Source organism: Scyliorhinus torazame, chromosome 7, assembly GCF_047496885.1.
Source record: "Scyliorhinus torazame isolate Kashiwa2021f chromosome 7, sScyTor2.1, whole genome shotgun sequence".
In the NCBI taxonomy this organism is placed as follows: domain Eukaryota; kingdom Metazoa; phylum Chordata; class Chondrichthyes; order Carcharhiniformes; family Scyliorhinidae; genus Scyliorhinus; species Scyliorhinus torazame.
Window position 1 is genome coordinate 66,225,989 of NC_092713.1, and position 22,440 is coordinate 66,248,428.

Consider the following 22,440-nt stretch of genomic DNA (forward strand, 5'->3'; position numbering starts at 1 on the left):
TAATTACACTTTCTGCCCATTTCAGAAGGGTCTTGTGTGCAGGTTTACTATCATCAGTGCTAAATCAAGCCTTATATGACAATTTATTTTTGAAGTTGCGTCTTGCTTTGAAAAGTCATAAACTCAGTGTGCTTGAATAAATGATCACAGGACAATGCTATGTGACCGGAGATAAAGGGGGAAAAAAAGGGAACAATCAAGATTTTTTTTACTCTTCCACAGGATACTGGCATTGCTCAATAAGCTAGAATTTATTCCCTGTTCCCAATTGACCTTCGAGAAAGTTGTGGTGGTGGTGAACACCTTACTGAACTGTAGTCTATGTGTACTTGGTACACCCATTGTGCTGTTAGAATAGGAATTCCAGGGTCCTTATTCAGCAGTGAAAGAATGGCGATATAATTCCAAATCAGGGTGATGTGTGGCTTGTAGGGGAAATTGCAGATGGTGGCGTTCCCATGTAACTGCTGCCCTTGCCCTTCTAGGTGGCAGAAGTTGAGAGTTTGGAAGGTGATGTTAAAGAGATCTTGGTGAGTTGCTGCAGTGCAACTTGTAGACGGTACACACTGCTGCCAGTGTGCATTGGTGATGGAGGAAGTGAATATTTAAGGTGGTGTATGGGGTGGGGGCAATCAAGATTTGCTTTGTCCTGGATAGTGTCAAGCTTCTGAAGTATTATGAAGAGCTACACTCATCCAGGCAAGTGGGGAATATTCCATTACACTCCTGACTTGTGCCTTGTAGATGGTGGACAGGCTTTGGGGAGTCAAGAGGTGAGTTACTCGCTGCAGGATTCCTAGCCTCTGACTGCTCTTGTAGCCACAGTATTTAAGTTTCTGATTAATGGTAAATCAAGGATGTTGATGAGAGTGGAATTTGGCGATGGTAATATCATTGAATTTCAAGAGGAAATGGCTAGGTTCTCTCTTGTTGGAGATGACTATTGTCTGGAAATGTGCAGCACAAATGTTACTCATCTCTTATCAGCCCAAATCAGAATGTTGTCCAGGTCTTGCTGCATATGGAACAGCCTGCTGCAGTGTCTGAGGAGTAGTGAGCAGTGCTGAACATTAATGCAATCATCACAGAACATCCCTAATTCAGATCTTAAATGGAGGGAAGGTCATTAATGAAGTAGCTGAAGATAGTTGGGCCTAGGAGACTACCCAGAGAAACTCTTACAACAATATCCTGGGTTTTAGATGATTGACCTCAAACAAACCAACCATTGTTGTTTGTGCTAAATATGGTTCCAACCAGTGGAGGGGGATCCCCCTCCCAATTCCCATTGACATCAGTTTTGCCATGGCTCCTTGATGCCACACTTAGACAAATGCTGCACTGGACAAAGTCAGTCACTCTTACTTCTGGAATATAGCTCTTTTTTCCATGTTTGGTACAAGGCCATGAAGTCAGGAGCACAGTGGCCTTGACGAAACCCAAACTGAACACCAGTGTGTGATTTTTTCTGACTTAAGTGTCGCTTAACAACTCAGTCAATGACAGCTTCCATTACTTTGCTGATAATTGAGAGTGGACTGATGGGATGATAACTGGCCGAGCTATTTAAGAAGAAATGGGAAACTAACAAGGTTTAAGATAAGCATATCTCTGAGACTAGCTATTTCCACACAAGGGTATTAAAAGGTGGTGAGGAAATTGGCTAAGAGCATTAGAGTTTTGGAAGATCATGAGCCGCAATTCTGGAATTGTCCCCTTGTATTGGCAAATTGCTAATGACATTCCACTGTTTCAGAAGGGCATGAGAGATAAATTAGGAAATTACAGCTTGTAAGTCTAATATCAGTTGTGCAAGTTTATTAAGAACAGTGATACCAATGAATTTGGGCAAATAGTAGCCAACCAGAAAGAGAGAGCATGGATTTGCAACAGGCAAGTTATGTTTAAAACATTTTTACATATTCATTCATGGTTTGCAAGCATCAATGGTCAGACCAGTATTTATTACAAGCATCCCCAACTTCCCTTGAATGATGAGCCATTTTCTTGAATTCATAGAATAGATCATAGAATTTACAGTGCAGAAGGAGGCCATTCGGCCCATCGAGTCTGCACCGGCTCTTGGAAAGAGCACCCTACCCAAGGTCAACACCTTCACCCTATCCCCATAACCCAGTAACTCCACCTAACATTAAGGGCAATTTTGGACACTAAGGGCAATCGATCATGGCCAATCCACCTAACCTGCACATCTTTGGACTGTGGGAGGAAACCCACGCACACACGTGGAGGATGTGCAGACTCCGCACAGAGAGTGACCCAAGCCGGAATCGAACTTGGGACCCTGGAGCAGTGAAGCAATTGTGCTATCCACAATGCTACCGTGCTGCGACTTGAATGACTTGTGCAAGGCCATTTCAGAGGGTTGTTAAGAGTCAACCACAATGGTTCAGGAGTCACATATAGATCTGACAGGCAAGGATGGATAGAATTTCATCAAATTAGTTTTTACAACAATTCAGTAGTTTGATAGCCACCTTTATTTTTCTTCAAGATTTTATTTCATTAATTGAATTTAAGTTTCCCAGTTTCCCCAGTGGGATTTGCATTAATGAACTTGGGTTGATTTTCTTTATGTTTTTGTCCAAGGGTGTCATTTATACAAATTTCATAAGTCATTGACAAAGCTCCAGATAAGACAGAGACTGTGTACGCGCATGGAATTGGGAGGCAAACATACTGGTTTGGATAAGGAATTGGTTAAAAGATAGGAGACAGAGTAAGGATAACAGGCAGGATGTGACCAGTGGCATTCCCAGGGATTTATACTGGTCTGCAATTTTCACCATATTTATAAATGGCTTGGAAGAAGGAACGGAGAACCATGGGCAAAATTCTCCCCCAACGGCGGGATGTCCGCCGACTGGCGCCAAAGACGGCGCCATTCAGACGGGCATCACGCCGGCCCAAAGGTGCGGAATGCTCCGCATCTTTGGCGGCCTAGCCCCAACATTGAGGGGCTAGGCCGACGCCGGAGGGATTTCCGCCCCGCCAGCTGGCGGAAATGCCGTTTGTTGCCCCGCCAGCTGGCGGAAATGGCGTTTGTTGCCCCGCCAGCTGGCGCGGAAATGCGGCGCATGCGCGGGAGCGTCAGCGGCCGCTGTCAGTTTCCCGCGCATGCGCAGTGGGGAGAGTCTCTTCCGCCTCCGTCATGGTGGAGGCCGTAGCGGAGGCGGAAGGGAAAGAGTGCCCCCATGGCACAGGCCCGCCCGCGGATCGGTGGGCCCCGATCGCGGGCCAGGCCACCGTGGGGGCACCCCCCGGGGTCAGATCGCCCCGTGCCCCCCCCCAGGACCCCGGAGCCCGCCCACGCCGCCTGGTCCCGCCGGTAAATACCAGGTTTGATTTACGCCGGCGGGACAGGCAATTCCTGGCCGGGACTTCGGCCCATCCGGGCCGGAGAATCCAGCAGGGGGTCCCGCCAACTGGTGCGGCCAGATTCCCGCCCCCGCCCAATCTCCGGTACCGGAGACTTCGGCCGGAGCGGGGGCGGGATTCACGGCGGCCAACGGCCATTCTCCGACCCGGCGGGGGGTCGGAGAATGACGCCCCATGTATCTAAGTGTGGAATCCAACTTAATTCCATCAGCAAATTAAATAGAATAGATGGGAACAGAAAGTTACAAAGGGGCATTGATAGATTATACCCGATTATACCCACTTACTGAAGGTGAAGTTCAATGTGGGGGAAGTGCAAAGTCATCGACTTTGAACACAAGAAAGAGTGATCAGAGTATTTTCTAAACAGAGAAAATCTAGCAACTCTGGAAGAGCAGAGATTTAAGAGTATGAAATCATTAAAGCCTCGTGAACAGGTTCAAAATAATTGGGAGTGGCTAATGGAAGATGGGAACAGGAGTAGGCCATCTGCCCCTCGAGCCTGCACCACCATTCAATGAGATCATGGCTGAGTCGGATAGCATGGCAGCACAGTGGTTAGCACTGTTGCTTCACAGTGCCAGGGACCTGGGTTCGATTCCCGGCTTGGGTCACTGTCTGTGGATTCTGCATGTTCTCCCAGTGTCTGTGGATTTCCTCCGGGAGCTATGGTTTCCTCCCACAGTCCAAAGATATGCAGGTTAGGTGGATTTGCCATGCTAAATTGCCCTTGGCGTCCAAAAAGGTTAGGTGAGGTTATTGGGTTACGGGGGTGGGGTGGAGGTGTGAGCTTATGTAGGGTGCTCTTTCCAAGGCCTGGTGCAGACTCGATGAACCAAATGGCCTCCTTCTGGACTGTAAATTCTATGACTCTACTCCAGTGCTCTAGATATAAAGGCCAGCCATCTTCTTGATTACTTTCTGCACGTGTGTGCGGCATTTTAAAGATCTATGCACCTGAACCCCAAGGTCTCTTTCATCACCCACTGAATTTAGCTTCGGACCATCTAGCAAATACCCTGAGCTATCATGTTTGGTCCAAAATGGATAACCTCACACTTGCCTACATTGAAATCCACCTGCCACAGTTTTGCCCATTCACCTAGTCTATCAATATCCTTTTGTAATTTTATGTTGTCAGCTACGCTGTCTACAATGCCACCCAACTTTGTGGCATCGGCACACTTGGATACTCGACTTTCTATGTCATTATCCAAGCCGTTAATGAATAATGTGTACAACTGAGGTCCTAACACAGATCACTGTGGGACAACCTCTAGTCACATCTTGCCAATTTGAGTGTCTACCCATTATCCCTACTATTGTCCCCTGCCACTCAACCAGTTTCTCAGCCATGTCAGTAATTTTCCGGGGCGGCACAGTGGTTAGCATTGCTGCCTACAGCGCCGAGGACCCAGGTTCAAATCCCGGCCCTGGGTCACTGTACGTGTGGAGTTTGCACATTCTCCCAGTGTCTGCGGGGTTTCACCCCCACAACCCATAGATGTGCAGGGTAGGTGGATTAGCCACGCTAAATTGCCCCTTAATTGGGAAAAAAAAATAATTGGATACTCTAAATTTTAAAAAAATATTTAAAAATAAAAAATGTCAGTAATTTTCCCTCAATTCCATGGCTTCTACCTTAGTTAACAATAACTTGTGGGACTTCATCAAATGCCGTCTGGAAGTCAATATAAGCAACTTCCATAGACATTCCCCTGCCAACTACCTTAAGTCACCTCTTCAAAAAGTTCAATGCGGTTTGTCAGGCATGACCTACCTGTCATGAATCAATGCTGGCTCTCCCTGATTAACTGAAAATTTGAGGTTTACAGTTACCCTATCCTCGATTGTAGACTCCCAACAATTTCCCCACCATAGATATTAGGCTAACCAGTCTGCAATTCCCTGTTTTTCCTCTTTCGTCCTTCTTAAAAAGCAGAATGACATGAGCAATTTTCCAATCCAGAGGGACAACTCCTGAATGTAGGGAACTCTGGAAGATCAGTTAGGGTATCTACAATGTGCTCCCCTACTTCATATAACACCCTTGGATGGAAACTGTTAGGTCCTGGGGATTTGTCATTCTAGTTCCATTAAGTTCCGCATTATCGATGTTTTACTTGGGTTTATTTTAATTTAGTCCCCGATCCATTATTAATGTCCTCAAAATTTCTGGCAAGCTATCTTTCTTTTCTACTGTAAATACGGAGGTAAAGTAATTATTCAACATGTCTGCCATTTCCCCATAGTAATTGACAATATCCCCACATTCAGTCTTTAGCGAGGCAATATTGTTCCTGACCACCAGCTTTCACTTTGTGCAACTATAAAACTACTTATTGATTTTGATGTAAGTTTCCTTTCATAATCCCTTTTAGCAGCTCTTAGAAGTAGGCTATATAGCTAGCATGTGGATCAGATGACTGCCAACAGCATAGGGATCAATTCCCGTTCTGGCTGAGGTAGACTTGGGCTTGCCTCCTCGCCCTACCTGTAATCAAAATATCACGGCATTTTGCCATGGTGACAAATAATCGCCAACGATCTGCCTTTGGGCAGAGAACTCGAGATGATTTTTATTAGGCAAAGGCGTTACGGGTTAATGGACCAAGGCAGGTTGGAGGTAAGATTTCGATCAGCCATGATCAAATTAATTGAATGGTGGAGCAGACCCAAAGGACTGAATGGCCTACTCCTGTTCCTGTGAAAAATGGTTTATAGTTGATTCAATTCAGTGGCTTCATTGAAAAGTATTTTAATAAAGTTAAATTAAGTTAGACATAATGCTGAAGTTCGAAGATTAAATTGAACCATATTTAGTATTGCAAAGTGGTCCAAATTTTCGGTACTTCAGAATTTTTTTACCCACAACTATTTTGCAGTGTTCAGTATTTAAAATCAGTGAAGACACTGATCTTGTGTACACAGATCACTTGATGGTTAAACATAATTGAACTGAAAGTATTGGTCATTTCAAGACAGGAATACAATTCTCAGTTAATGCGAAACCCAATGATATAAAATCATTATGGTGTAGAATTCTACTGACATCGGAATCACTGTTATACTCTAAGGCTTTAAATATAAAAAGTGTCAAATGTAAACAACTACCAGATATCAAGTAGCATAAGCCAGCTTGAACATGTTGAGGTTCCCAAAAGGGCCTGCCCTCATTCAAATAATGTGCTGAATTGTCTTATTCATGATAACCATCACCTCTTTATTATTGCCTCTAAAAAGCTGTATAACCACAAGTAGCTTGCACTGTAATGTAGTTTCAGTTTCATTACATACTGTAAGACATGACTTTCACAACTGATAGGGAATTCTCACTAAAAAAAAATTAGGAAAGGATTAATGGCTTGAATGAATGTTGCTCTTGATAAACCTGAAAGATTAATTTACAAGGTCACAATAATTTTCTTTTTGCGTTTCCCTTCCAACCTATTTTCCCCACCCCTCCCCAATCTTATTTGGCTTTGAATATGGATCCCCAATACGTGAAGCAAGTTTCCATTTTTGTGGAACTTCCTAGTTAAATGAAATTTGTATTGGGAAAGAAATGGTAATGTTTACATCCAACCTGTTGCTGCACATCTTTACCTTGATTTGAAATCTCAGGTTGCTCCCCCAGTGTTCCAAGACATAACATTCCATTTAGCAAGCTATCCAAGAACTGACCAAATTAATTCAAGCCAACTGGCAACAGATCACCAGTCATGTAGGAAGCAAACTTAGATTGTTATAAACGTTAATATTGTCTGAACTATCAGGCTATGAAATTTAACAAAAAACCTATATCTTTTATATCTCAATACGAATCTATAGAATCCCTACACAGTGCAAAAGGAGGCCATTCAGTCCATTGAATCTGCACCGACCCTCTGAAAGAGTACCCCACCTAAGCCCACTCCCCTGTCCTACCCCGTAACCCCACCTAACCGGCACATCTTTGGACGCCAAGGGCAATTTCTTTTAGCATAGTCAATCCATGTAACCGTCACACCTTTGGACTGTGGGAGGAAACTGGAGCACCTGCAGGAGACAGGGGGAGAACTTGCAAACTTCACACAGTCACCCAAGGCCTGAGTTGAACCCAGGTCACTGGCGCTGTGATGCAGCAATGCTAACCACTGTGGAATTCAAAATTTTGTTCATGCTGATAAGATACCCCTTCAATATGAAATATGGCAAAGGCACAATCAAATTAATGTAAATCCATAGAACAAAACGAATCATAATTTTAATGGCAAATTTACCAGGAGATGCAGCAGGGATGTATAGTATACTGCTGAGGTAGAGTTGAAACCCCCTCATCTGAATGGTTTTGTGAGTGCCTTACCCTGTATTAAAGCAGGAACTGCCAGACCCAACAATGGGCACAATAGTTTTCTCCAACATATTAAGCACCCGAGTCAAATGCAAAGGTAAAAACTAACAGTACTTTGATGTTTAGTTCTTGCATAATATTCATCATCATCCCCTCCACCAATTAAGTTATCTTTGTACCCTGACCCTTGAAGGCATCAACTCGTGTTAGTCCTTCTCCCAAATAGCAAGTCTTCATGCTGCAGTGCTCAAAATGAACGTCTTATGACAGAGTCATCACAGCCAAACCCAAGTTAGTTTTCAAAATCGTATCCACACACACTTCTATCAGAGATCGCAGGACAGAGGTCAGCAGTCGTCACTTGGTTAATTTCCTGTTCTCTAAACTGAGGCTCTGAGTCCAATTGTAGCACCTTTATCACTGCACCAGCTGGGATTGGTTACTGCAGCAAAGACTGGTCATTATACGGTGGTTCCTCCCTTTCTATTGATGTAGTTCCTTGGATGAACTGTGTGCTCAAATGAACCATGAAACTTTTGAGTCTTGCCCAACCTATCCCTCAAACATACTTAGTAGATGGGCAAATCCACTAATTTAAAAAAAAATGTATATTAGCTTCCCCACATGCAAATGATAAGTATTACCACAGGACACTTGAATTCATTTCATCACACCACAAAATACTCCACAAAACGTCCCCTACAATACAGCAGATTTGTGAATCTCATTTATAAAGCAAATGAAGCTTCATCTCAGGTTGATGGAAAGCAAGAAATTACAATCCATTTGACATTGTTCTATCAAATATATATAACACGATGATCTTCGAGTTGATATCGTGCTACCCTATAATTCTTCCAGAATAAGGACACAGAAATTTGATAATCTCAAGGTAAAATAACTAGAAAAGCTTATTATCCAAAATAGAAATGCAGGTTAACATTTTGCGTCTTGCCCTTATTTTGAATAAAATCAATCCAAAACACTCAAGAAGCTCGACACCATCCAGGACAAAGCACCCCACTCGATTGCTCCCCCTTCCACATTCAATCCCTCCACCACCGACGACCAGTGGCAGCCATGTGCACCATCTACAAGAGGCATTGCAGTAACTCGCCACGGTTCCTTCGGCAGCACCTTCCAAACCCACAATCACCACCATCTAGAAGGACAAGAGCAGCAGATACTTGGGAACCCCACCATCTGCAGGTTCCCCTCCAAGTCACTCACCACCCTGACTTGGAAACATATCGCTGTTCCTTCACTAATGCTGGGTCAAAATCCTGGAACCCCTCTCTAACAACACTGAGTTTCCCTACACCTCGGGGACAGCAGCGGTTCAAGAAGGCAGCTCACCACCACCTTCTGCAGGCCAACTCGGGATGGGCAATAAATGCTGGTCTAACCAGCGACATCCACATCCCGTAAATTATTATATTTTTTAAAAATCTCACACAGATGCCAATCAATATTGCTGATGATTTCCACAATTTTCTGTTTTTAAACTTCCGTGTTTGTTCAAACATTAGTGCAAGTTATCCAGAACAAGGAGAAAGATACTAATCCTGTTCACAGTTTAATCCAAAAGTCAGTCTTGCAGGATTAACATTTTGAACTTTCCATCTTGCTGCATTGTTACTCTCAACCTTGGAGAAGCTCATTTAACATCCCTTAAACATTTAACACATTAAACAACATTCACTACTAATCAAATAGACCCTTCAATTGTACACACTTTTAAAAAGCTTACCGTTTATGAAAATGTTATGGTCGGCTTTAAAATAAATCTAATTGCCTTGCCTTTTAATAATTGGATTTAAAAGCTGTAATTACTCTATGTCTCAACAGCTATGTTGTCCAATAGAACTCTGTACTATTAGTTTAACTTGGCAATTGCTATGGTTACAAATTCTCAACCTAAAATCATTCTTGCTGAATACAAAAAGCTCTTTCTATGGGATACTTCAGGCCTTTCCGTTATGTCTCAGCACACTGTAATGTAATTTCTTATGATACATTTCTACCCATTTTTTAAAAATCATTGCAATATTTCCCCCACATTTTAGAAATGTTATGTTAGGATACAGAGCTAGGAGCTAATTTAAATGATCTAGACTTTACTTTGAAACTAAGTATCCTATGCAAATTTCTTCCCTCAAGTTCATAATGAGATGACAGTCCTGGGCTTCATTCTGGAAAAATACTTGGGACAATTATTTAAGATTGAAACCAAAGGCTTGTGATTGAACTATTTTTGTAAGAAGTGAAACAGTACAAAATATTATCACACAACTTTTACCATTAAAACTTTTGATGGTAGAATGGCTAACCTGAAGTATCCCCTTTAGTCACTATCAGGATTAATGAGCAACAAAAGAAGAATAGTGATGAATTCGAAAATCAGGTATTATGGATTGAGACCATCTAACTCGAGGATGCTTTAACGATTGCATCCTAATACACAGTCCAATAGAAGTGAAATGAATCAATTTACTAAAAAGTAATTGTTTCTTGCCTACCCAATGCATATGTGGAACATCAGGATACAAGATTCAAAAGAACTTCATTGTGGCTTTTGATGCAAAATGAAACATTATTGCCACCCGCTCTGAAGAGTCATACGGACTCGAAACGTGAACTCTGTTTCTTTCTACAGATGCAGCCAGACCAGCTGAGATTTTCCAGCATTTTCTGTTTTTACTATTCCCATCCCTGCCCCATTTATCTTTTTGTCTGGCATTCTTCTTTAGCTGCAAAGAGTGTCGTGTTGGGTGTTCCGATACACAAATGATCCAACACGGTTGTAGACGGTACAACTCGGTTTTATTGTCTTAAACAATAACAACTAATAACTGCTGGCTGAGGTTCGTGCTTCACCAGCTAACTTGTGGACCCAGCCCTTTCACTATCTTGGTGAGGCACTCAGCACATGGTGTATGTCTGAGTGGCAAGCTGTGAGCTCTGTGCTCGGAGCTATCTCCTGGTAGAATGAGCGAGAACTGTGGTGTTCCCAGTTTTATAGTGCGTGTGCTCTCACTGGTGATTGGCTGTGATGTTGTGTGTGTGTGTTGGTTGGTCCAACTACCTGTCCATCAGTGTGTGTATGATTGCACCATGATATGCTAATGTGGATATCATGACATCCCCCCTTTTCACAATGATATGTGCCTACATGCTAATAAATATAAGTGTGTACTGAGTGCATCTGAGTATGTGTGTGCAATATTTACAACATGGACATGAGGCTAAACTATATACAGAGGAAGGTGTCAGGTGCAACAGAGCAACGAGGTTGTACCACAAACAAAAACAAGTGCAATCAGCAAACAACGAGAGAACTTCTGGAACGACAAGAAAGAAACACGTTAACAGTACTGTAAAACAATTCAGTGAGTCCAATGTGCTAACAGGCTCATAAGTCAAGTCTCTCAGGTGGGCGACGAATTTGGGTTGACCGTTAGGGTGGCACACCACTCATCGCCCGGATCAATGATGTGCACTGGCAGCGGCTAATGGTTCCGACTTGGGGACATCCGGTTCTTGTTTATTACCGCAACGCGGAAGGGTTCCCTGTCTTCGGTATCACTGGTCTGCATGTTGTCAGGATATGACTCAGTGTATGGGGGCTGAATGGCCCGCACGTCCCTGCGAGGCTGGCGGAATTGTTGAGAGTTGGCAGGTTGAGCTGCTCGACAGCAGGCAGCGTAGTGGCCCATCCTGCCATAGCGGAGGCATTGTCACGCTTTGGCCGGACATTGCCGCTTTAAGTGGGCGGAGCCACAGTTGCCGCACGTCGTGACGTCATGGCGCCCGTTGCACCACCGCGCATGTGCGGTGCGGTCCTGCGTAGAGCACGCCTGCGCATCCCGTCGACGTCCCCTCTTTTGGCGCGTACAAGCGCGGGAGGCCTCGGAAAGTGCGCAAAATGGCTGCCCTCGTCCGTGCCACGGGCCGGGAGGAACTCGATCGACTGGACCCGCTCTGCCTCGTAGGACCCCTGCCGTGCCGATTCGGCCGCCTGGATTTGGGAGTACCAGCTGGTCGCGTTCTCGTGGAGGGCGCAGGTCTCGATGGCAGTCGCTAGGGTGAGGCGCTTTATTCTGAGGAGCTGCTGGCATAGGGTGTCCGAGGTGACCCCAAAAACTATCTGATCCCGAATCATGGAGTTGGAGGTGGCCTCATAGCCGCAGGACTGCACGAGGGTACGGAGGTGTGTCAAATAAGATTGAAAAGGCTCATCCTTACCCTGTAGGCGCTGCTGTAAGAGGTACCTCTCGAAGCTCTCATTAACTTCCACGCTGAAGTGTTCCTCGAACTTTAGAAGCACCGTCTTGTATTTTGTCTTGTCCTCGCCTTCCGCGAATGCCAGGGAGTTGTAGATGTGGATGTCGTGTTGCCCCGCCATGAAGAGGAGGAGGGCGATTTTCCTGGTGTCCGATACATTCTCCCTGTCTGTGGCTTCTAGGAAGAGCTGGAAGCGCTGTTTAAACAGCTTCCAGTTGACGCCAAGATTTCCAGCGATTCGGAGTGGCTGCGGAGTGTCGTGTTGGGTGTTCCAATACACAAATGATCCAACACGGTTGTAGATGGTACAACTCTGTTTTATTGTCTTAAACAATAACAACTAATAACTGCTGGCTGAGGTTCATGCTTCACCAGCTAACCTGTGGACCCAACCCTTTCACTATCTTGGTGAGGCACTCAGCACATGGTGTATGTCTGAGTGGCACGCTGTGAGCTCTTGTGCTCTGAGCTATCTCCTGGTAGAATGAGCAGGAGCTGTGGTGTTCCCTGTTTTATAGTGCGTGTGCTCTCACTAGTGATTGGCTGTGATGTTGTGTGTGTGTGTGTGTGTTGGTTGGTCCAACTACCTGCCCATCAGTGTGTGTGTGCGATTACACCATGATATGCTAATGTGGATATCATGACAAAGAGGACACTGGACCACAAGGGGATTGGGAACAAAGATTCTAAAAATTTGAATGCTGCACGTATAAAAAAAGGTAGATGTCAAAGTTTAAATATGGAGTTTCTAAATCAAAGATATGCCTCGTGATTATCTTGCCCAAAATTTTAAACCAATGACCACAAAGAAAACTTTATATTCTCTTGGCATGCTCACCAATTCAAAAGATTGTGGGTTGAAAGGTGCCTTCCATGTTCCCATCATTGCAGTCCTGAGCTTAACTGAATTCACAATGTGGTCGGCGCATCACCGTTTTAGCCCAATGAGTGTTACTGAGCAATTTGAAATATTTGAATTTTGAAGGCTTTCGACTCGCGTCAACATCCAAGTTTATTCCAAAAGAGAGCATACGCTTTGCGGATGTCTCCAACGTCATAACAGACGTACTAGAAGTGTACAGGTAGGCAGAAACCTTGGGCATGGTCTCATGTTACCATGTTAAAACAAGACTTGCCTGTAACACTTGCTTTAACTGGATCAGCCTTCAGTCATTTCTTTTCTTAATAAGCTATACTGCAAATTAAATAGAAAAACTACATCTACTATGATAAGTTGTTTCAGGGAGGCATCAGAGTCTGAGGAATGTGCCCACTCTTAAGCAGATACAATTCCTAAACTGGCAGCCATCAGTTCAGAATCGCCTCAAGTCAACCAGTCCCTAACCATTGAATGCATACAAAATGGCAACCATTGAAGACACCAAGTGAGTAAATTATACTGCATGTGGTGGTGGGTTGGTCCAATTCGGCTTTGGTCCAAGTCTTTCGTTAGCTAGAATTTAGCTCCATGAATGACAAAACAAAACGTGCAATTCACCCTAAAACAAATGAGACAAATAAACTCTGTCCAAACTGATCACACCATCCAGAAGCACGTGTTCCTGTTTTCCATTTGGAAACATTTCACTCCGTCCCTTAAGCCTCCACATTCCTTTTGGGGGTTACATCAGGAATGGGTGATCTCCCATGTGTGTGAATTCTACATATATCTATTTCACTGTTTAAAGGTAATTGATGTCAGCAAGGTGAGGTTGTAGTTTGGTTATGACAAACACACTCTGGGCTATTACTATTGTGAGCTGGATTTGGTCCACTCGAAGATAGTAGTGCATGAATTCTTCCCAAAGAAATGGATTCTGGACATTCATACTTGCGCAGTCATTATAAAAAGTCACTATAAAATGGAATGCAGACCACAGCTGACGTGTCAAAGTCCATTCTTTAATGAACAGTCTGTTCAGACACCAGGGGCAGGAACGGCATAGTGACACAGTTGTTAGGACTGCTGCTCAGTACCAGGGACCTGGGTTCAATTCCGGCCTGGGGTCACTGTGTCTTTGCATTTTCTTCCCGTGTCTGCGTGGGTTTCCTCCAGGTGCTCCGGTTTCCTCCCACAGTCCAAAGATGTGTAGGTTAGGTGGATTGGTCATGCTAAATTGCCCTCGTGTCCAAAAGATGGTTGGGTGGGGTTTCAGGGATGGGGCGGGGATGATCTTGAGGGTCGGTGTAGACTTGATGCGCCAAATGACTTCCTTCTGTACTGTTGGGATTCTATGATCCTATGAATTAATTAATTCATATATTTGTTAGATTCATATTTCACCACGCACCTAGTTATTCCAACTAACCATGTCATATCCTTTAAACCTTTGCTCCAAAATGTAGCTGGTTATATTGAATGAAGCAGTGAAACATTTTGTTATAAATATTAACATTTAAAGTTAAGGTAGATCAGAATTCCCAATAAAATATGCCTCTATATTTCACTGAACGCTTGGGTCAAAGCTCTTGGTTTGTCAGTCAAAATATACCAGCAAACCTTGAAAAGTACACCAAATGTCAACAGTGGCTCAATTTAAACCAGCAATGCCCTTTTAAAATAAATAGATTCCAGCAGTCCATCTGCAGTAACAGAAACAGAAATGTTTAAATACTTCAGAATGCAATGAGTGGCAGGCCCACTATCTGAAACAGTGTCAGTTTTCCTCAGAACATACAGAGATAGCTACCAGAACCATTCCTCAAAACTGTAATTGAGGTTTAACCCTGCAATCACATCATTGCACTATTACCTAATTCTAACACAGCCCTCGCAATGCTGGCTAAAATGAGACAGGGTGGGAATTGTCTGGCTGATGTGACATATGTGAAACTATCCTGAGTTAACTGCATTACTGAGTGGAGAGATAGCCATTTTGGAAAAATCAGGTAGAACAGTTTACAAAGCATCATTTTTTGGTTGGTCTGTATAATCTGGTGTATTTAACATAAAGAATACTGATTGGGAAGAAGGGATGATTATTTTGGGAACAGCTTTAGCCAAGCAAAGCCTGCAGTATTGGTAACCAGGGAAAGCAGTGTTAAAGAACTGGCAAAACAGCTCAAGGAAAAGAAAACGCAGATCATATTATACATGTTAAAAAACGATGCGCATATAATTGCGTCTAAATATCCAACAAACAATTTTCAACTTTAATAGAATATGAATCTATTTTATGATAATCAATGCTTATGTTTCCAACAACACATTTAAAAGTTTCAATCCCACTTCTTTGGATTGGAACTGGCATTCTCCATTTCAATAGATATTTCAGAATGCTGCATCTTTACTACCTTACCGTCTACGGCAAATGTTTCTGATAGGAGTCTGGCATGCATTACTAAGTGCAGTATATCTACTTCATGCATTGTCAGTTCCTTTGTGTGCCGGATTCACTCCTTGGTATCATGCTTGCTAATGAGGTTGAACTCGGCATTTGCTGAACTTTAAGCCCTATATCAGAAGCTCCTGGCAGTATTAACCTTTTGAATGGAGACAGTGTTCTAGCCAATCAGAGTGCAGCATGAGGATCGTATGTTTCTGACGTCATAGAGGATAGCAATAAAGTGCAAGAGCATTATAGCAAGCAGCAGCTATTAGGGATACCACATTCAGCTCTCTCTCATATATATAAGAAACACTTGGAAATATGGGATAGATAATCCTTTATTCCGTACATCGTTAATGTTTGGAACTATATCACTTTCTCTGATAAATCTCAATGGCCATTCACGCGATAAAGGTTTTGCTTTACTCAGGGCCTATCCATCCACACTTTCTTACTGTTCAATCTATCCCAACTATTTCCCTTTGAATCATTGTTCAGCGTTTTGATAACCAGCAGCTGAACACCTGAAAACCTCTGCAGTCCAATTTGCAATAATCACTGTATTTGAAAAAAGAACAAATTGATGAGGCCAATTTTACATGTCTTAATAGTTGCAACCCTCTTCCCTCCCCTACAACTATTACTGGCAGTGCAAAAAATAATCCATCAGCATTACTGTTTGGGAATACTTTTCAAATGTTTGAATTCATCAACTGATACAGTTCTTTTATTCTCACCAGAAATGCAATCTGAAACTATGATCCAATTTTTGTGTTACCTGTAGAGAAATATAGTAACAAAGTAAAACAGCTACATGTCTGCAACTATGTTATTTATCGCTTGCTATAAATGCAGCTTGGCATAAATGACTAAAATGCTCATGCAAAAACCTATATGATATCTCAACTATGCAGGAATTTCAGCTGAGGTTTATTCTTTCAGATTTTGTAACTAAGTATGGAAATGTGGTACAAATGGGACATGTATTAACCACTGCATAAAATTATAGAATAGCACAGCACAGGAAGAAGCCATTTGAATCATTTCCATCTTAGTTTGGTAGTATGCACTAAATTACAATTGAAGCATTTGGCAAACATTTAAAATACACAACATTATTATCTAAACCAACATTCTGCTCAACTCCTTCACAACAAAGAAATCCAATGCTCCAGAATCCTTATCAGTATTCTCGCCAACCCCCCGCAAAAGGTGCAGGTAAACTGGCAAGGAGAAAACATTGTAGACTAAGGTTTTCACTCGTATTCCGCGAAAGCGAAAACGAAAGACAGGTTTTCCATCCAGCTTTTTATACCATATTCTTGTAACTATCTTATTCACTGACATTAGATGTTCCTCAGAAGTCTATAACAGCAGAGAGGAAAAACAAGGTTTAGAGGCCGACTTCAAATTTAAAACCATTATCATTTTACAGACTTGAAATGTTTACATAATTTGAATTTCTAAATTGACTTGCACTAAAATGTTGAGTCACATGGCTATGTAGTTCATAAAGCAAATTCAGTTTGTCTCAACTCTCATTACTACTAGTGTACTTATTGCTTCAAAGGTTGGGTTGATAGTATACAAAATTGCTCGAATGTTTCTAAAAGTCCATACATCCTTCGGTTGTGCTGCACCAGCACTAAAATTATGTTCATTGCTATCAGAGCAAGTTGGATCCCCAGTACCAGATTTGTTCAGAATTTTGTTCACTGCTTCAGTCCTCCGTAACTGTAAGGCACTTATTACTAAAATAATAGAGTATATTTGATTCTCCCATCTCTAAATCATCACAGAATAAAGGATTAAATCTCGAGCATTTTCCTTTATTCTCCCTCCAGAATAACTTTGTCTGTTCTTATGCGAGCCCCAAATCTCCACAGTCCAACACAGTTACAACATTTTGTTCAACAAAAAGAAACTCCTCAGGATCCTTCCACTTTTTCCAGAATTTAGAAATGCTGGATATTTACTGCAATTCCATTAAGAGGAAGTTGTCAATCATACAGCCATTATGAGCCCAAACAATACACAAATAATCTCATAAAATATGACTCAAGATTTAGAGAAGAGGTGATTAAATAAAGCGGTTCCTACCAGCCACACCGTGCAAGATAGTTGAGTTTATGCCTAATGGCTGTAGCATTTGACTGGCTTAGGCCAACAAAGCCCTTGTGACCAGCTGTTCTGAGGATGGGTCTTTCCTGGCACATAGCTTCTTGCTTTTTGGTTACACCCTCCAAGCATGAAAAGTGGCAGCCCTATTAAGCTGCAGCTGTCATATAGTAAAACAGAGTTCTCACCACCCACCAGGCTGACATTGTTCTGTTTGAATTACATGGGCAATTATGTTTCGGATCAGCATTTTCAAAGTTTGGGGAAACTGAAAAGTAAGTGTGAAAGAGAAGAAGTGAGGGAGGGAGTGGAGGGCAAAATGTGCAGAGTCAAGAAATACTTCAGTATTGTATAAGATTTTAACAGTTTGGGCAATTTTCAAAAGATAAATTATATAGCAAACTCAAAACAGAGGGCATGGAGCATCTAATAGACATCTGTATTGAGTCCTGGGTCATTTTATTTATGGATAGATATGTTTTTTGCCAAAATATGTGATGAGGCAAGCAATTGGCTGTTGAGTTAACAGGAGCTCAAATTCTGCTGAGGCCTCTGCATCCGTACAATTAGAACAGCTTCTGTTTGGAAGGGATATTTGACAATACTGCTGCTGCAATCACAGTAAAGCATCCTTTGATTTATCAGTGTATAGATGAATACTCAAGTGGAAATAAAGCTCAATTTGCATCATTGATTAATTCTTGGAGACAGTCAACAGTTCGGTGTTAGGTTAGTGTGACCAGGGCTGCTAACATGACATTGCTTGTATATATTACATCACCATATTGGTATTCACAGATAAAATATAGGATGCTCTTTGTACTGAAATATGAGTTTTAATATTAGTAATGACTGCTAAAAATAATTTTGCTTACATTAACACTGAAAGCTCACAATAAATCTGCCTCATCATTGCATCGACCATTTACAATGAGGGTGTATTTGGCCAAAAAGACAAACCAAATACAGAGATATAAGCATTTACATAGATGTGCTTCAAAACTTGATTGAAGAATTTTACAGGGTGCAAACAATATATTCTGTTTTGTATTTCTTTCTCTCACTGTGGCCTTCCATGTAGGACTTGGTAATTTAACAAATCAACTGCAGTAACACAGCTAAGCAAGCCTTAACAGAACATTCGCATAAAGCTCAGCTGCTTCGGGAAGGCTTGCTGCTATGACATTACGAGGGGGTAGAGATATGACACCCCCCCCCCCCCTCCCCCTCCTCCCAGCCCCCTTTTGTGGCTATGTAATCTTAGCTGCATAATGTACATGGCCTAGTCCCATCAGGATGTGAAGGCTGGAAAAACGAATGTAATATAGGTGGTGTTAATTCCTTATCACTATGCAACTGGTAACCGTATGCAAATGAAAATAGTGAGTAAAAATAGGCCATTGACTGCTCTGTAGCAATTGCGGTTACTTTTCCATTTTGCACAGAGATACTGGAAAAATATAAAAGTGAATAGTCTTTTGACTTTGCAAGGAGATCTGCTCACTATGCTATTGTCTTCTGAAATCCAAGTGACATCATTGACAAGGACTCAAGTGGTGGCTGTACATCTTCAGAATACAAATGATATTTCTGCCAGTATTATAGCATCAGTCCCTAAATTGTAATGTGGCTTTAATTAGTTTTATTCTTTGGAAAAAAAACACAATCCTTATTATCATTCACTTGGGTCTATTTTGCAGCTTTAAACACATATTGCAAATGATAGTTGACACAAAATGTCCAGGGGCAAGATTGCCAACCAGTTGGATTGAAGGGGTTACTAAGCAATACATTCCTTTAAAAATGCATATCAACTATTTTTCAAATTGCTCAACACATTAACTCAGCAAGTATAAAATAAAAAGTTAAAATGGCTGGTTGCAGAAATAGCGGTTGCCTATGCAAGCTCACCTAAGAATCCCTAGACATTGCAACACGATCTGCGGTGATCCAAAGGGAACAGCAGCCAGAAGAGAGGGGGGGGGGGTGGGGGAGAGAGAGAGAAAGAGTCTGGCCAAACTCTTATCATTACAATCACATCCAGAAAGTCGTCAGGCTACCAGGATTTCATGGTCTGTGTAGCAGCGCTCTGCTGGGACGAGGCTGGCCAGTGGATCAGAGTAGTGCTGAGTTCACATACCAATTAGGTATTCAAAGCTCATAAAGCACGATCCAGCTTCCAACAGAAATGACGCCAAGTTCAAGCAGAATCATGTTTCTCTTCAATAAATGTTAAAATGAAACATCTGCAAAGCTCCTCCTCCCATCATTATTCCCCCCCCCCCCCCCCCCCCCCCCCATCCCAATCCCATCCCTATTTGTAAGACAGTTAAATCATCACACTCTCCATTGTCTCCTAATCTGCTTGGACTTCGTTTTTAAAAAAGGGCATCATTAAACTTTTATCGTTATATTATTAACTCCAAGAGGACCAGATTCCCTTGGAAACTTCCACATTTAACCAGAACAGCTCAAATTGACTGAGAATGGATATTCTGACAGCAGAATTATTGAGATGTATCAAATTAAATATTTCACTCAAAAATCCTGTGAGCCAGAAAAAAGTATACCACAGCACTCAATGGGTCAATGATGATTACTTCGCACTTTTCAAATGCGCCCTCAGAATACAATAAGTGAACATTCCTAATGATTAAATCTAAGAAAATTATTGATATATTTGCAATGTAACACACTCTCAATTTTCCTTTACCTTTTCCTCTGCAAAGTAGGCCAATGTTAGACTTTGGAAATATTGCTTCCAAGGAAGCAGCTGCTTTTTATTCTATCTGCATGGCCTACAAAGAGATTCTTTTATTGTCTATACTGTTCACATTAACTCCCTTTGAAGCAAAACTTTCTCTTTCTTGATCATGATATCAGGGCTCACTACCATGACAGAAACCAGCTTTTTAAAATACTTCTTTTTTATTAAAAAAAAAAAAATTGTAAGAATGCAACCAAAATGTACCTTTGGCAAAAATCTTGACACTCCAAATTAATTTAATATTGAAGTCCTTTATAAAGTTTTCGACAGCAGATATAGAAATTGGAATATATATAAAACATTGTACTTTTCAGGGGGGGGGGGGGGGGGGAAGAGGAGGAGTGTCAGCATAATCATGATTCCAAGAAGTCCAATATGTCAAAAGCTTTTCCAAAGAATAAAAGATAAAATCAATGCAATGCCCTGAAGTGTAATGGGGTACAGGCCCGGCCAGTAATAAGACTGATAATTGCAAAAGCTCTGCACAGACCACTGAAGACACAAAAGAAACAAAGGGGGGGGGGGGGGGGGTCACCCAAGAAACTCAGGCTTTAAGTCGCTAAAGAAAGAGAGCAAGGTGAAAGATTTAGAATGGTGTTACCTGGAGGGTCCATTTCAATGTAGAATATTAGCTCAGTTGAATAGGGCATCATCACTTCTCTCCAGTCTGCATCTGATTTGTCCATATTCCAAACTGTGTTGTACATTGTCTACGCAGTATTAAGATTATTTTTCTTTAAATATAAAAATGCTATCATACGGCTTTACACTTTGACAGTATTCCTGAATGCCTGCTTCAGATGTGCTCTTAAAACCTTGCTTTGTTACTGTTGCTCAGTGCTGAGTTGTTGAAGAAGAGGAAAAATAAAAGCAGTAACAGTCATGGGATGAATGAACGTAGAAACCAGCTCTACGATTGTGGGCTCAGTGGAAGCAGAGCTTGGGCTTCATGTTCCAGCTGGAGGAGGAGGAGGAAGGGGGGGGGGGGGGTGGGGGGGTGAGAGGGGAGCGAGAGAGAGGGGGAGGGGCGGAGCTGACCCGTGACCTTTCACATCAGCGGGAGGTACCAACCTCAACGGGGGGGGAGTGGAGGAACAACATCCCCCCCCAGCCAAATAAAACCACGTAAAACAACAATGTCCTCCATGCACCGCATTCTATCCGTAAGTAATCGTCGGAATCCGATTTTATTTATAAATAGATATGTTTCCAGCCGCATGTGGTTGGGCTTTTCCTCTCTACACCCCCCCGCGAAGTGTGCGGTGGTACGGGCCGGGCCCGGCTCCGGCTCGCTCCAGAAGCCGCTCTGCCGCCCGCAAACTGCCGGCGATTCCGCAGCGAATCAGGAGCGGGACCTGGAGATGGGGAGGGGGGTAGGGAGGGGGAGGGGCGAGCCGCGCGGGGCGGGGCCAGCAGCGGCTATGTCTCCCACAGGCTCTTCAACACAAAACCCCGCCCCCTTTCCTCAAGTTGGAGCCAATCTCCTCGCGGCGACTCCAAGAGGCGCGCGCCGATTGGCCGCGCGGTTACCAAGCGGGACAAAGGGCTGTGAGCCGGAGTACAACAACAACTGGCGGCTGCAAGGGGGAACCAACAGATGGCCGAGAAGCCGAGTGCAGGACTTTGAACTAAAACCTCCCCCCCTTCTCCAGCCCTCCCCCCCCCCCCCCCCCCCCCCCTCTCCAGCCAGTTGTCTCACTCAATTGTGTGCTTCCTGCCATTGTGTGACTGCTGGAAAGAATACACGTTTCGGGGGGGGGGGGGCGAAACAATTACCTCAAACCAGACGGGCCAGAAATTGCAGATTGTGTTCCGACACCGAGAATTAAACCTTGCTGGCTTTTGATTTTGTTTTAATGGGTTGAGCAAATAAGCCATACAAAGATTGGCTGTAAAAAGACCTTTAAATCCTCCCGCCCCCCCCCCCCCCCCCCCCAGTGAATCCTCCATGCAACCATCGTTAACCCTTTGTTCCACCAGGCAAGAACATTTAAGTCGCCACAGAAAACACTAAATTTCTTGCAGACCTGGGATACTATGTAGGCCAATTTTTTTCTTACAAAAACCCCGATGTCACTGCTGAATAGATCTGAGGGACTTTAAATATAATTGACTGCCTCACCAGTTCCAACAACCTGAGACAGAGAGGTCTGCCAATCCAATTTGGCATGAAAAAAGTGTAGACTTTAACTGACAGCCATTGATGTTGG

General features: G+C 42.9%; 1 protein-coding gene across 4 annotated transcripts in view; it reads right to left on the reverse strand.

Annotated features, from left to right (window-relative positions):
* Positions 1–22,440, reverse strand: part of pik3r3b (phosphoinositide-3-kinase, regulatory subunit 3b (gamma)) — a 755,907-nt gene that overhangs the window by 44,421 nt on the left and 689,046 nt on the right. The window contains exon 1 of one of the 4 annotated variants that reach the window (XM_072510844.1): positions 20,832–21,205. The exons of 1 other annotated variant lie outside the window; for it this stretch is intronic. In XM_072510844.1, the coding sequence (XP_072366945.1) occupies positions 20,832–20,937 (106 nt within the window). In that variant the 5' untranslated portion in view covers positions 20,938–21,205. Of the gene's footprint in view, positions 1–15,315; positions 15,336–19,374; positions 19,396–20,831; positions 21,206–22,440 lie in introns of those variants that run through there. 2 more of the 4 variants (XM_072510846.1, XM_072510845.1) reach the window with 2 other exon arrangements.